This window comes from Podarcis pityusensis (assembly GCF_964106645.2).
Source record: "Podarcis pityusensis genome assembly, chromosome: 10".
NCBI lineage: Eukaryota > Metazoa > Chordata > Lepidosauria > Squamata > Lacertidae > Podarcis > Podarcis pityusensis.
In genome coordinates, this window is record NC_138035.1 from 10,475,963 (window position 1) to 10,492,072 (window position 16,110).

The 16,110-nt window shown below is 45.8% G+C and overlaps 1 protein-coding gene and 1 long non-coding RNA gene across 4 annotated transcripts in view; one reads left to right on the forward strand and one right to left on the reverse strand.

Annotated features, from left to right (window-relative positions):
* Window positions 1-16,110, reverse strand: part of LOC308486517 — a 244,170-nt gene that overhangs the window by 150,167 nt on the left and 77,893 nt on the right. The window lies entirely within an intron of this gene.
* ATP5F1C (ATP synthase F1 subunit gamma) lies at window positions 835-11,521 on the forward strand (the record flags this gene model as incomplete). 3 transcript variants are annotated; one of them, XM_081023232.1, is made up of 10 exons in its annotated part: window positions 835-1,071; window positions 2,262-2,296; window positions 2,616-2,747; window positions 5,018-5,222; window positions 6,906-7,049; window positions 7,321-7,385; window positions 7,889-8,044; window positions 9,255-9,351; window positions 10,192-10,236; window positions 11,374-11,521. In XM_081023232.1, the coding sequence occupies exons 1-9, from the start codon at window positions 1,016-1,018 to the stop codon at window positions 10,196-10,198; spliced, it is 897 nt and encodes a 298-aa protein (XP_080879358.1). In that variant the 5' UTR covers window positions 835-1,015. The 3 variants fall into 3 exon arrangements, with proteins under 3 accessions (XP_080879358.1, XP_080879360.1, XP_080879359.1); XM_081023233.1 differs by lacking the exon at window positions 10,192-10,236 and having other exon boundaries at window positions 837-1,071; XM_081023234.1 differs by lacking the exons at window positions 10,192-10,236; window positions 11,374-11,521 and having other exon boundaries at window positions 9,255-9,355.

Genomic DNA, 16,110 nt, shown 5'->3' on the forward strand with positions numbered 1-16,110 from the left:
CCTCTCTTTTCCCCCCCTAAAAGAAGTGGCAAACACCTGATCTATATACAGTATCTATCAAATGTATTTAGTCTACATATCCTTCTTATATATACACACACACACACACACATATATATATATATATATATATTATAGATTAGGTATAGATGTGAAATATTTTTATATATTAAATATAATATTTTATATTATATTAAATTTAATGTTAAATGCACTAGATCTATAGATGCGCAGTCTGAATGTCTATATAGATATATCTAACAAATGTTTTTAGTCTATATATATAGAGAGAGAGAGAGACACACACATATATATATCTCATAGCTGTCAACGTTTTCCCTTTTTTAAGGCAAATTCCCTTATTCCGAATAGGATTCCTCGCAAGAAAAGGGAAAAGTTGACAGCTATGCTGTATATAGACATATATATATATACAGTATATATATAGACTAAAAACATTTGATAGATATATCTATATAGATATCCAGACAGCGCATCTATATCTATCTACCTATAGATCTAGTGTATTTAATCTATAATGTATTTACACACACACGTATGTACAATGTATTCAGATACTGAAATTTATTTATGGACCATCTCTATGGGATCACGTGGGAGGAAGGGCCGCTCTCGCCTCTCATCTCTATGCTCCGCCCCTGCGCGGCATAAGAGGTTTAAACCGTAGAGTCCGGAAGAGGTCAAACCCGACCGGTTTGCCCTTGTGGCGGACCATAGAGACGAACGTAGAGCGAGGCTCCAAGTTCCGGCGCCCTTTCACCCGGAAGCTGTCCTCCCCCCTCGCCTGCCGTGGCCTTCTCCTCTTTACCATTCGCCCCGCGCCCGAGGTGGAGCTCTTGCGGCGCATGCGCGGTGGGGGCTCTCTGACCTTCAAGCCGCCGGGTCCGGGCGGGCAGCGCGCGAGGGAAGGAAGGGCCGCGCCTGGAAGAGAAGGAGAAGAAGGGAGGCCGCAGGCGGGGACGGAAGGAGACGAGGAAACGCCGCCGCTGCCGTCATGCTGTCCCGGGGAGCCGCCTTCGCCGCCGCCGCAGCCCTCTCGCAGCCGCAATGGTAGGTGAAGGCCCTTCTGCTCCGAGGGGGTAATGAGAGAGGGCACTCTGCACATGCTCAGAGGTCCCACGAGCCACGATTGAAACCTGACCTGCTGCTGCTGCTGCTGCTATTATTATTATTATTATTATTAGGCAGCAGATATGTCCCATTCAACCTCCAATATCTTCCCTCTCAAGGTTATAATTTTCTATGTTTCAGACTGCTAGTTGCAGAAAAAGAAAAAAGCAGCTGGTCTGTGAAGCTTAACCTGCATCCTCTTCTCTTCTTTTCTTTTCCTCTCCTCTCCACATCCTGGGAAGGGGCAGCGTTTTGAATTATCTTTCAATTGCTCCCCTCCCCCAGGCATTTGGCTGTTGCATTGCAATGCTTAACCTGCATTATTTCCGCCGCCAGTCTAAGGAGTGTGGTGGGATTTGCGGGGCAGGGGTGGCGCACCCGTAAATCTGCGCCAAATATCTCTTTTCCCTTTGCCCTCCTCCTGTCAAGGTTTCTGCCCAATCGTTTTGGCATGGGTTGTCCACTTTCCAGCTTGTTTTTCAGCCTCTTTGCTTTACTGTTTGTGGGTCTCCATAGTTTTCTACCTATAGCAAGTGGGCCCTGCAACAAAATGTTGCAGTGTGCAGTATTCCTAGTTCAGCGCTTCAGCTGTCCCACTCCCATAACAGCAAAGCACGAGTGCTTTGTGACTACTGAACATCAGGCTGCCTTTGGGGGATTCCCCCCCCCCTTTAAATATTTTTGTACATCTGCCAACTTTGGGGCTCACTCATGCCTGCTGGTATCTGCCTCTTACGCATAGATGAGGCTGTTTTGGTTGCAGAGAATGAATTCACTGTTGGCATATATATGAATATGATAAATATATACAGGCAACTCTCAGCTTACGCTGGGGTTAACATTCCAGGGATAGCAGCTAAAACCAAAATCATGTATCGTCAAAAAACATTTGGTTCAGTGGCAGGTGGGATTGCCAAAGTCTTTGTCCCCAGATGCCTGCTGGCATTATTATTATTATTATTATTATTGCCAAGTACCACCTGTGATTTTTTTTTATTTTTTTGGTACCTACAGCAGTTCTTTAGGCCTTCAGATGTGCCTCTGAACCTAGAAAAACTGTGAATCACCGTTCTACCAGCGGGAAATAACATTTAAAGAAACGAAGTATCTGTTTTGTGTTTTTTTTTCAGGGTCCAAGTCAGGAATATGGCAACTTTGAAAGATAGTAAGTATTCTGTTCTAGATGCATACCCTGAAATGTCAAAAACGACTGCAGAGAAGGTAAACCAGTGATCTTCTAGACGCTGTTCATCTCCTCCTCCTGTCAGCACAGACAATGGTCAGCGGTGATGAGAACTGTAGTCAAACATCTGGTTATTCATCCCTGCACTGGTAGATTTGGCTGCATAACACCAATGCTCTACAGATGGGTTGATTTTGACTTGTTACAGAGACCAGTGCTCAATTAGATCCTTTTTTAATGCTTCTTTTTCTCAGTGTCTCTTTGAAATCCTCCCTTTCTTCATTCACTCTCATCTGTGCAGTTACCCGGCGTTTAAAGTCCATCAAGAACATCCAGAAAATTACCAAGTCCATGAAGATGGTTGCCGCAGCAAAGTATTCCAGGGCAGAGAGAGAGTTAAAGCCTGCCAGAGTTTATGGAGTCGGGGCATTGGGTAAGCAAAGTTGCCTTTCTTGTGGCTGATCTTCAGGAATAGCCTTTAAATTGGGGGGGGGGGGATTTGGGGGGTGGGAGGTGTGAGATTTTGATCAGCTCCTGCCCATCTGGAGCTGATACAGGCTCGTCTTATCTTGAGCCCATGCAGAGCGTAGTCACGCAACGAAAGGATAAGCAGGTAATATGCTACATGATGAAGTTTCTTTACAAGCTATGCTGAGAGCATACAGACATACATCTTGCCTCTGTGAGAGCAGAGAAGCAACTCCCTCTCTAACAAAAAAACAACAGAACACTGAAAAACAGGAAACCAGTGTACGTCACATCCAGTCTCCCATTCCCGTGGGAACCCAACAGTAACTCTGACTGTGGAATGTAAACATTGTCTTGTGACAAGCATTTGCTGCACAGTGGAGAAAGCAGAAACCAACAGGAGGGATAATTTCCTGACCTATAACTTTCTGATGAACTACTTCTAAGTAGACTTGCAAATCATCTTTAAAATTTGCATTAACTATGGACCATTGGAAACGATGATACGTTAAGTTAGCTCAAAAGTTTGATGTTTCTCTAGATTTATAAAGCGCTGGTCCTTTAAAGCAGAGATAAAGAGCCTGTGGTCCTCCAGATGTTAAATTCCTTCCAGCCATAGCGAGCATGACGAGTGAACAACATCTGGAGAGCCAAAGGTTCCCTACCTACTTTCTTTTTTACTTTTATATATTGCTTCACACATTGAGAGATGCCCTAAAGTGATTTACAATTGTTGTTTAGTCGTTTAGTCGTGTCCGACTCTTCGTGACCTCCTGGACCAGAGCACACCAGACACTCCTGTCTTCCACTGCCTCCCGCAGTTTGGTCAGACTCATGTTTGTAGCTTCGAGAACAATAATTTACAATAATAAAATACAAAACTCATAAAGAATTCAAGAAAATGATACAAATATAAAATACAGTACCAAGTTTCGTTTTAAAGAAAGTAATGCAAAACAACATTAAATATTGTTCTAAATAAATTCAAACTGCCAAGCCAAATTCTACACCAAAATAGACTGAATTCAGCAGCCTCCATAAATGTATGGGAATCAAGCATATTTTTATATATTGGATTGTTCCCAACAAAGTCGTCCCATTAGTGCAAAGATGTTTGGGAACCCCCAGAACCGGGGAGGGGGGGGATGACATGGCAGGAGGGGAAATGAATTTGAAGTTATGTTGTGCAAGCGTCACCAAAGAACTTTGTTGGATACAAGCCATTGTAATTTTACATTGTTTAAAGTATTTCTCCTACAAGGGGGTTGATAAGAAGCTATTCAAGATGTTGAACCACCTACCCCATCACTGTTGAAAAAACTTCTGAGCCCCCTTTGGTTTTAAACACTTTGCCAGGTATTGCTCACACACTCAAGAGCCTATCTATATGGTCATGACTAGAAACCTGAGAGTGGCTTTTGTTGCTATTATGAAAATTCCACAACATTGTATTCTGTCATTGACATATTCTGTGCCTGTGCGGAAAATACCTTGTCCTTGATTGCATATAGTGTCTCGCCTGCTGTTACTAGGGGTGCAACAGTCCCTTCATGCTGATGGAATAATAATAATTTATTTATACCACGCCTATCTGGCTGGCTACCCAGCCACTCTGGGCAGCTTCCAACAAAATATTACCATACAATAGTCTATTAAACATTAAAAGCTTCCCTAAACAGGGCTGCCTTCAGATGTCTTCTAAAAGTCTGGTAGTTTTTTGTTTGTTTGTTTGTTTTTTGACATCTGGTGGGAGGGCATTCTACAGGGCGGGTGCCACTACCGAGAAGGCCCTCTGCCTGGTTCCCTGTCACAGCATATAGGCTGTGACTTGATCTCATATGGTGTGTGCTGAGGTTTGGTAACTCAAACATTGGGTCGTCAACAAGCTTTCAAAATGCAGAAAAGTAAATCATGCTGAAGAAGCTCATAGTTTCTGTTGCGTGATCTTGATCTGTCTGTTGGAATTTGATTAAGTAACAGGTGGTGGGGCAGTATTTCTTGTAGAAGTGATTCTTATTGGAAGTACTGTAGTTCATAGAATCTTAGAGCTGGAAGGGACCCAAGGGTCATCTAGTCCAAACCTCCCCCCCCCCCCAATGCAGGTACCTCAGCTAAAGCATCCATGACAGATGGCGGGAAGGAAGGAAGTTCTACCACGTATCATTTGATGCCGCTGTATTTTGATGGCTGCTAATGATGCCTGCTGTTGGCTGTGTCCCCTCTTCTCTCTACTAGCTCTTTATGAAAAAGCGGAAATCAAGGCCCCTGAGGACAAGAAGAAGTATCTTCTCATAGGGGTGTCTTCCGATCGTGGCCTCTGTGGTGCTATCCACACTTCTGTGGCTAAAAATATCAAGAGCCAAGTCACCGCCCTCACAGATGCGGGTAAAGAGGTCATGTTAGTCGGAATCGGTGACAAGCTGAGAGGCATTCTTCAGAGGTAATGGGGAACAGCAGCCCTTTCCTTGAATTTGAACCTTTCTTTCCACTGGTTAAAAGGTAAAGGGACCCCTGACCATTAGGTCCAGTCGTGACCGACTCTGGGGTTGCGGCAATCATCTCGCTTTATTGGCCGAGGGAGCCGGCGTACAGCTTCCGGGTCATGTGGCCAGCATGACTAAGCCGCTTCTGGCGAACCAGAGCAGCGCACGGAAACGCCCTTTACCTTCCCGCCAGAGCGGTACCTATTTTATCTACTTGCAGTGGCGTGCTTTCGAACTGCTAGGTTGGCAGGAGCAGGGACTGAGCAATGGGAGCTCACCCCGTCGCGGGGATTTGAACTGCTGACCTTCTGATCAGCAAGTCCTAGGCCCTGTGGTTTAACCCACAGCGCCACCCGTGTCCTTTTCCACTGGTAGTTTTGCATTAATCTCAAAGGCTGTAATGAGCTTCCTTCTGAGAAAGCTGTCCTAGGAGCAACTGAATATGCTCAGAATTGTAATGTACGGCAGTTATACTTACCCGAAGACTGCTGAGGGTGAGCTGATATGTAGGATGCATCCGACAGGACCATAGGATCACTGCACCTATGCTTGAGGGCTAAGGCTTAATTGCTCAGAAGCTGGAAGGTTGAGGCAGGTTTAAGCCCCAGAATGTAGTGGATGGTGAAAAGGATGGAGGTGCTCAGTGGACTGGAATACAAAGAAAGAATTTTATGGAATACAAAGAAAGAGTTGCCCAGTCGGTGCCAACCTGTGACAGGACCTTTTCAGTGATGGGTCCCCAGTTGCAGAATGCCGTCCCTAGTGGGGAGCATCTGTCTCCATCATCATCATTAACTTTCATTAGGTATTCGTAAACATTCCTGTCTATGCCATCGTTTCATCACACTAGCAATGGGTGCGGCCCTCATTAGCCCTGCATTTATGGGCCAGGGGAAGTTTCTGGGCGCTTCTCAAAACCAGCCCCGTATAGAACTCATAGCAGTTGGATAATAACTGAAGCGTGTTTCACTGTGGCCGGATCTACCGTATTTTTCGCTCTATAGGACGCACCAGATGATAAGACGCACCCAGTTTGGGGGAGAGGAAAACAAGAAAAAGAATATTTTGAATCCCAGAAGCCAGAACAGCAAGAGGATCTGGCTTCTGGGATACCTTGTGGCTGTTCTGGCTTCTGGGATAACCGCGCCAAGCCTCTTCATGGCAGCGGAATGAAGGCTCCCCCTGCCTGAATAGGCTGCGCGCAGCTAAAGCAGAAGCCAGGGCAGGCGCGTCACTGAAGGGGCGCTGCGCAGTTCTCCCTCTCTGCGCAGCACCCCTTCAAGCGAAGCTGGAGAAGGAACAGAAGGAGACCCTTCTGTTCCTCCTCCGGCTTCGCAGGACAGGCGCCTCGCTGCGAAGCTGGAGGAGGAACAGAAGGAGACTCTTCTGTTCCTCTTCCGGCTTCCAGGCAGGCGCGTGGCTGAAGGGGCACTGCACAGTTCAAGCAAAGCTGGAGAAGGAACAGAAGGGGCTGCGTTCCTCCTCCCACTCGCTGAAGGGGCGCTGCGCAGCTCTACCTCTCTGCGCAGCGCCATTCACTCCATAGGACACATTCACATTTCCCCTTTATAGGAGGAAAAGAGTACGTCCTATGGAGCGAAAAATATGGTGCTTTACACGCGGGCTCGCTTTTGTTTTAGGACACACGGCAAGAACTTCTTGTTGAACTTCAAGGAAGTGGGGAGGAAGCCTCCCACCTTTGGAGATGCGTCGATCATTGCCCTGGAACTGCTGAATTCTGGATACGAATTCGATGAAGGAGCAGTCATCTATAATCGGTTCAGGTAAGAGAAAGCATAAATTCCATCATTTTCAAGGGGAATAAAAGAATTGGGCGGGGAGAGGTCAGTAGATTTGAATATAGTTTAGCGTTTAATGTAGGTTTTTAGCTTGGTGTCTGAATGTAGGTTTCTGTTAGGTGGCTCCAAGTGCCACCAGGATAATAGAGGAAGTTCTGCATGCTGCTTAAGTGTGTCTGGATTTTAACATTTGGCAGGCAGATGCTCTCAAGCCATGTCACTAAAACTGTTCAGCAGAGCTTTCTTTTTCTTTTAGGTCCGTCATCTCCTACAAGACAGATGAGAAACCCATCTATTCTCTTGAGACTGTTTCTGGTGCTGGTAAGTAGACTTTGGCTAGTTAGTGGAGTAAACAATTGCATTTTTCGGGACATTTCCCCCTTGCGTGCTATTGCTTCTTATGCTGATTAAAGTTTGTGTTTCCATGAGTGCTTAACTGCAAAAGGCCAAACCATTGCCCTTATCTATCGCACTGTGGGTAGGAAGCAAAGAATTTTGGTCTAAAATTATCAATGCTGTATTTAGACACATTGTCGTTACTACTACTATTATTACTATTGTATTCTTTGCCTCTTATTTTGCTTTTTAAAAGGCACGATTAGAGCTAACAGTGTGCAAGTGCTAGTTGAATTTTGTAAAATAGAAATTGCTTATAGCTGAAGAGCTAAGGAATTACTGTGTGTTTTTCTTATTTTTTTAAAAAAGGCTGATTGCTAATCTACAGTGGTTTTGAAATTCCATCATATATGTGTTTGGCTTGCTATTACTGTATCTGATAAATCTTAACTAATAAACCACCTATATTATTGTTCTTCGTTTTTCAGAAAGCCTTAGTATCTATGATGATATTGATGCAGATGTCCTGCGAAACTATCAGGAATTTACATTGGCAAACATCATCTTCTACTCATTAAAGGAGTCTACTACTAGTGAGCAAAGTGCAAGGATGACTGCCATGGACAATGCCAGCAAGAATGCTTGTAAGGAACTCTCCATGCAGTTTACAGTGTACTGTGATAAGTTAGCAGCAAAAGCAGAAACTACCAAAATTTAGATAAGAGGCCCAGTGGAGAGCAGGCAAGATTCTGTTTTGTGGGGATGTTTAGGGAGGCAGGAGAGGATATATTATTTAATGATCTCCTTCCTAACTTGCGCTAGCAAGTTCCGTATCCTAGCACAGTTCCAAACATCCCCCTTTTTAAATTACACAGCGGTTAGCTTGTTGCTGGCTTGTCTGAGCCTCACTACTCAAGATTCCTGGTAAGATCCCTTCTAATCCCTCTTAAAAAGAATAGACATGAGAATCTGATTAAGCTTAATATAAAAGTAGTTTACTCACAGATTCATTCAGGTTCACAGATAGATCCCTGAAGGCAGACTTAGGTTACACAAGTATGTAACTATATAAACTGTCCCATAAGGGAACTGGTTCCAAGTGACTGCGATTGAGCAGTCACTTCACCTAACATACAGAAACACAAAATGGAGAAGAAGAAGAAGAAGAACAAAACAACATGGAGGAACGTCTGCTTCTCTGCCCAGAATAGGCTGTACCCTCTTAAAGTCACATGCAGTGGAAGTCTGTCCCAGCTCAGGAGGAAACAGGACGTTTTCTCCTGAGTGGTACAAAACATCCCCCAACATGTCCACTGTAGGAATGTTGTACTTGACTGCTATAAGTTTCACATCCCACATGTTTACATACCAGCTAGAATAGCTGCCTTTTAGTTATTTGCTTCACAAAAAGACCTTGGCTTTGTTAAGACAACCCTACGGCTTCAGTCCTAGGCACACTTACTTGGGAGTATGCGCCATTGAACTTACTGAGCATTGTAGATAGGACTGCACTGCACTTGCCTGAGGACAGTCTGGCTAGAGTTCATTATAATGGAAAGCGATAACAGAAATTGTCATGGATAGAAAAGACCGTATAGAAATTAGCCCTTGGCCCAGAAAGTAGCTGGTAGAATCCTTGATGCTGTACCCTTTCATATTCAGAGATTCACAATATTTACAAAATTTCAAGTTTAAAGTAACTTAAGTCCTTGGTTCTGAGCAAGCAAGAAAGCAGATTATATAAAGTACTCAAAACGCTTCCTTACTTAAAACCAGTGGGCAAAGTAAAATGGCTGAGTAGCTTCAGATTTATTGATACTTTTGTCATGGAACTTCTCCCGTCTCCCTTTCTAGCTGAGATGATTGACAAGCTGACTCTGACATTCAACCGCACCCGCCAGGCTGTCATCACCAAGGAGCTTATTGAGATCATCTCTGGTGCTGCTGCGCTGTAAGTATTGGCATACGAGTTTCCAACCTTTAAGTCTTCTGTTCCGTGAGGTTGAATGGGGCAGCGGATTTTCCATTTATGCTTAAAAAAAATCAGTGATCAGTGCATGGCACAGTTTGGCACCACCCCCTCCCCGTTAATTCCAAACATACAGCAGTGGTTGTTGGCTAATACTGGAGTTTTCTTGCAGGATATTGCTTTTCTCTGTGTCCTGCACCTGAGTTGATGCACATGTATTTTTTGGAAGGGTGCTTCTTAAGGCTGCACACTAACCACGTTGCGTCCAAGTTCCCATTGTTAGGTCCAGGGTGGGTGAGGAAGAATGGAGAGGAACCCTGCTTGCCTTTGGCAAGACAACAAACAATAACAGAATGCAACAGCCTTCAATGGTCTTTGCTCCCCAGCAACTTAGATTTAGATTTTGAACACAGCGACTCCATGTAACCATTATGGTTAATAATCATCAGTTTAGATGGCTGTCAGTGGCCGTCTCCATCTCTTGTGGCAGTGAATTCCCTATGTCAGTTCTATGCTGACTTAAACTTTTTTTCCCTGAAAAGCTCAGTCTGCAGCTTTCCTTTGGATCAAACTCTCTCCACAGAATGCAAAAGTGCATCCTCAGCATGCCTTGAAATCATGCAATTAAGCTGGAGAAAAATGGCATTTTGTATAATGGAAAGCAATTGTGACTTTAATCCATGTGTTAATCAGTATATCTCTTTAGTTGATCTGACTTCCAACAGTGTTTTTGCTATGCATTGCATGTTTTGCCTTAATTTACATTGCTGATTGCTTCACTGCATGTTTTTGTATTGTTTTTTTTTACCATTCCACAACTAGGAACTAAGGGGTAATCAGAAAGTGAGGGTCGTCCAAAGTCAACAGGTAAAGTGGTGCTGGAAAATAGATGGAAAGGGTGGTGAAATAATAAAAAAAATAGAATGTAGTTAAAGTACTTAGGATGTTTGTTCTAGAAGTGCTTGTTTATGAATGTCTGGTATTGCATGAATACTTGCATCCTGCAAAATTTTGCTTAAAATCAATCCACGCATTTGGCAGAAATGAAATCAAAGTGCAATGTTTTTCTAGACAACGCTAGAGAGATATGGTGGAAGGGTGTTTTAGAGACATGCTTGATACTATCTTTAAATGTGTAGCTTCAAATGTTCTGGAAATACTACACTGCAGTTGTACTTAAAATTCCACAGCAAGATGTTCAGTTGTCTCATCCTTGAGGTGGGATTATCAGTGGAGTTCAAGAAATTACGGAGTTGCAAATAATTGAAAGGCAGTTTTTTTCTTAACGATAGTCCTGCCTCATCTCTTCCCTACTCATGAAGCCTGTCCTAAAGTGTCTGCAAAGTGGAAGTTTAGAAAGTGCTTTGAGGAAACTGGCAGCTTAGGTCATGGCACTTACGATGACCACGTTGTACAAAGGCAAAGGATTTCCTTCAGATCAGGCTGGTCTTTGAAGTATAGGCATATCTGCTGGTATATTTCCACAGTTACTTTTTGTGAGTTACCTTTTGCAAAGGACTGTCACCCGATTCAAGAAACAGAAATCAATTAACCACAAGCATTGATCTCTAAAATCTGTACACATTTTCATATGACAATAGCTTTGACAAAAACAACAACACATACTTTATGTCTCATCTGAGATGATGTCATCCAAAAAAAAATTAGTTGCATAAACATTTCTATTAGCAATACCTTTATCGTAGTATACAATGCCTTTTATACAGTTTAAAAGTTTCAATAGACTGAGATCAGTTTGATGTAAAGACTGCTTCCCTAGTTTAAATTACTTAATAGGTCCATTGCATTCTATGGAATGTTTTACAGTGCTGTCGTGGTCTGTTTAGAATTTTAAAAATGAAACTTTTAAGAGAGGACTAACACAGCAAGGAGAAAATGATAAACCGTTCAGGTTCTGCAGCAATTTAGCAATTAGTAAACAAAGCTGCCGATCCCGTCAGAGTGACATTCAAACTTCCCTTAATGCAATGTTTTTCTCTGTAGGTAAAGAAGAAAAGCTGTTCTGGCAAGCAGTTTATCCCGCTTCCTTTCTAGAGAGACGAAATTATTGGTCTGTCATTCTGTGAAGGATTTTCAGGCAAAGAATCCCAACTGTTTGTAAATCATATTATAATAAAGTCCTACATGAAAAGAGCTGGCATGGTTCTTTGGGTATGTGAAACTGGGGGTGGCTGGACTGCAATACAAGTAAACAACAGTGTCTTATGCTCTCAGCCAGCATGTCAATCTCATTAAAAACGTTCTTCAGACACCTTGAGAGAGAGACAGAGAGGGTGTGTGTACAGAAGCCTCTTTGATGTAAATGAGAGCTATGCACAGTTATGGTAACATCCAAAATCTCTCTGTTGTAAGTTTGAAAAAACTTTGCGAAATATTTTGATGTTAAGGTATTACAGCTTCAATCCTAAATTTGGTAACCTGAGTCTGCCCACCTTTCAGATCACCTGAGGTCACAATGAAACTGGATGACCAAGTAACACTTTGCTTTTTTGGTGAGGCTGTAGCTGCCCTTACAGATGAAGATTTTTGAAGCCGGCAATTCAGAGGAAGAATCGGGAAATCGATAAGCATGCTCCCAGTCTGTTGCATAAAGAGGCTGGAGCTTTTGAACTCGTGTACTCGTTGAACTGGTGTAACCTTCCAGATGTGGTTGGACTCCAACTCCCATCAGCCCCAGCCACCATGGCCAGTGATTGAGAATGATGGGAGTTATATTCGTCCGACAATATCTGGAGGGCAACAGCTTCACCAGCCGTGCCCTAGGGTGAAGACAATGCAATAAGTAGGTTAGATGTGCTCACACGCTTTCCCTATATTCGATATATACCTCAAGCCACGGATTCTCACTGAATATTGGCATGGAAGCAACTAATATGGATATAAAATTTGCAGCATGTTATGGTTTTAAGAGAAAATTATATGAAGATGTTCTATAGATTGTATCTAACACCTAGTAGACTGGCAAAAACGTACAATATAAATCAAAATCGAGAAAGTGTTGGAAATGTAAAGAGAAAGGTACTTTTTTTCATATGTGGTGGTCTTGTAATAAGGTTAAAACTTACTGGGAAATGATATATAATGAATTGGAAAAGATGTTTAAGATAACATTTGTAAAAAAAACCAAAAACTAAACCAGAAGCTTTTCTATTGGGAATTATAGGATCAGAACTACCGGTACCTAAACTGCCGCTCTGCCGTGAGTTTGTGGGGAGGACCGCTCCCCCCTGAAGCCCTTTTTCCACCTTGGGCCTGGGGGCGGGCCCCATACTCCACCACAGCATATAAGGCTCCAAGGAGGCCTCGGGACATTGCTGCTGTTGCTTTGCCGGTGAGTCTTGGGGAGGACCGCTCCCCCTGAAGCCCTTTTTCCACCTTGGGCCTGGGGGCGGGCCCCATACTCCACCACAGCATATAAGGCTCCAAGGAGGCCCGGGACATTGCTGCTGTTGCTTTGCCGGTGAGTCTTGGGGAGGACCGCTCCCCCTTGAAGCCCTTTTTCCATCGTGGGCCGGGGGGCGGGCCCCATACTCCACCTCAGCATATAAGGCTCCAAGGAGGCCTCGGGACATTGCTGCTGCCGCTCTGCCGTGAGTTTGTGGGGAGGACCGCTCCCCCCTGAAGCCCTTTCTCCACCTTGGGCCTGGGGGCGGGCCCCATACTCCACCACAGCATATAAGGCTCCACGGAGGCCTCGGGACATCGCTGCTGCCGCTCTGCCTATGAGTCTTGGAGAGGACCGCTCCCCCTTGAAGCCCATTTTCCACCTTGGGCATGGGGGCGGGCCCCATACTCGCCTCCGCAGCTTATGGGGCTCCAGGGAGGCCTCGGGTGTGTGGGGTGGGGTGGGTGTTTAGTTGGGTGTGGGAATTTGTTTAATTTAATTATGTTGTGTTTGTAACTTTGTTTTTTGTTTTTATAGTTTTATTGTTCTGTTAGTTTGTTTTTTGTATAGGCTTTAATTTGATTTTAAGGGGAGGGGTCAGGGCTGCCTGGGAGTGGGTCCCAGCAAACAAAATGGCTGGGGCAGGTTCCACAGGGGGGGATGCACTCGGACAACCGATCTCAGTGATCACGGGTAGGAGGAGGAGTTACGCTAAGACCAGACCATGTCATTACCGAGGAAGCAGGCTTAGTCGTTGTTTGAGGACTATCCCTGCCTCCAGGTCTGGTCCTGACCGGAAGGATACTGGAATCAACAAGGGAAACCCACATGACCTGAAAGTGTTGCTGTGCAATGCCAGGTCAATGATGAATAAAACCTCTGCCATCCATGACCTGATTGTGGATGGAGGATTTGACCTGGCATGTGTGACAGAGACCTGGTTGGATGAAGCAGATGGGCCCGTCCTTGCCGCTGCTTGTCCACCAGGTTTCTCTTACGCACAGCAACCCAGGCCTTGTGGGCGGGGAGGGGGGGTTGCAGTGATTTTTAGGAAGTCATTAGTTTGCACCAGGCGTCCTATTGGAAAGACCCAGTTCTCTGAGTGCATGTTCTGGAAGTTGGGCAATAGGGGCAGTACAGGATTCCTATTGGTGTACCGACCTCCCCGCTGCACCAAGGATTCCCTGCCCGAGCTGCTTCAGGTCGTGGCGGATGTCCTCCTGGAGACACCTAGTTTGGTTGTCCTAGGGGACTTTAACATCCATGCCGACACGACCTTACAAGGGGCCGCTCGGGACTTCGTGGAAAGCATGGCCTCCATGGGGCTGTCCCTGAATAAGTCTGGCCCAACTCATAGCCACGGGCATGCCTTAGACCTGGTGTTCACCTCTATGGATGTTGGTGATCTGACATTAAGTAAAAGCGAAACCAAAGAAGTGCCATGGTCAGATCACTTCCTGGTGCAACTGGACTTCTCCGTGACCCTTCCCCTCTGCAGGGAGGCGGGACCGATTCAGATGGTCCGCCCCCGCCACTTAATGGATCCAAATGGTTTCCAGAGAGTGGTAGGGGATGTTTTATCCCATGTTGATGGCCTTTCAGCTGATTCCCTGGTGGCCCGCTGGAATGTGGAGTTAACCAGGGCTATTGACTGTTTGGCTCCAAAGCGCCCTCTCCGATTGCATGGAGTCCGGACAGCCCCGTGGTTTTCCACGGATCTGAGGGCAATGAAACAATCGCTGAGACGGCTAGAGCGCCGGTGGCGGATAACCCATTCTGAATCTGACCGGACACGGGTTAGAGCTCAATGTCGAGCCTACCAAGTGGCGATAGCGACGGCGAAGAAGACTTTCTTCACCGCCTCTATTGCATCTGCGGAAAACAGCAGCAGGAGACTCTTTCAGGTGGTTCGCAATTTAGCGGAACCACCTGCTCCATCAGGGCCCAGTAGCGGCCACATGATCTCCTGCAATGACTTTGCAAAGTTTTTTGCAGATAAAGTCGCTCAGATTCGAGAAGAGGTAGACTCCACCGTGGGAGCAGGGCCGGGGCGGGAGAGTGCTAGAGTCCTGTCTAGTCAAGTTGTGTGGGATCAATTCCAATCTGTTACCCCCGAGGATGTGGACAGGCTGCTTGGACGAGTGAAACCAACCACTTGCCTCCTTGATCCTAGCCCATCCTGGCTTATAAAAGCTAGCCGGGAAGGACTGGGCGATGGGCTTCGTGGGGTGGTGAATGCTTCCCTCCGTGAGGGAGCCTTCCCAGACCCGCTGAAAGAGGCGGTTATTAAACCGCTTCTTAAAAAACCATCTTTAGATGCGGCCACGATAGCCAACTATCGCCCAGTCTCAAATCTTCCATTCTTGGGCAAGGTGATTGAGCGAGTGGTTGCTGAACAACTCCAGGCACGCCTGGAAGAAGCGGACCATTTGGATCCCTTCCAGTCGGGATTCAGGCCTCATCATGGGACTGAAACTGCCTTGGTCGCACTGGTTGATGATCTCCGGCGGGCTAGGGACAAAGGTGAGAGCTGTTTCCTAGTTCTGCTGGATCTCTCAGCGGCGTTTGATACCATCGACCATAACATCCTTCTGGACCGTCTTGAGGGGTTGGGAGCTGGGGGCACTGTTATACAGTGGTTCCACTCCTTCCTCCTGGGCCGTGTTCAGAAAGTGGTGGTGGGGGATGAGTGTTCAGACCCCTGGGCCCTCACTTGTGGGGTGCCTCAGGGTTCTGTCCTCTCCCCCATGCTTTTCAACATCTACATGAAGCCGCTGGGAGAGATCATCAGGGGATTTGGGCTGGGTGTTCATCAGTATGCAGATGATACCCAGCTCTACCTCTCTTTCAAATCAGAACCAGTGAAGGCAGTGAAGGCCCTGTGTGAGTGCCTGGAGGCGGTTGGAGGTTGGATGGCGGCTAACAGATTGAGGTTGAATCCTGACAAGACAGAAGTACTGTTTTTGGGGGACAGGAGGCGGGCAGGTGTGGAGGATTCCCTGGTCCTGAATGGGGTAACTGTGCCCCTGAAGGACCAGGTGCGCAGCCTGGGAGTCATTTTGGACTCACAGCTGTCCATGGAGGCACAGGTCAAATCTGTGTCCAGGGCAGCTGTTTACCAGCTCCATCTGGTACGCAGGCTGAGACCCTATCTGCCTGCGGACTGCCTCGCCAGAGTGGTGCATGCTCTGGTTATCTCCCGCTTGGATTACTGCAATGCGCTCTACGTGGGGCTACCTTTGAAGGTGACCCGGAAACTACAACTAATCCAGAACGCGGCAGCTAGACTGGTGACTGGGAGCGGCCGCAGAGACCACATAACACCGGTCTTGAAA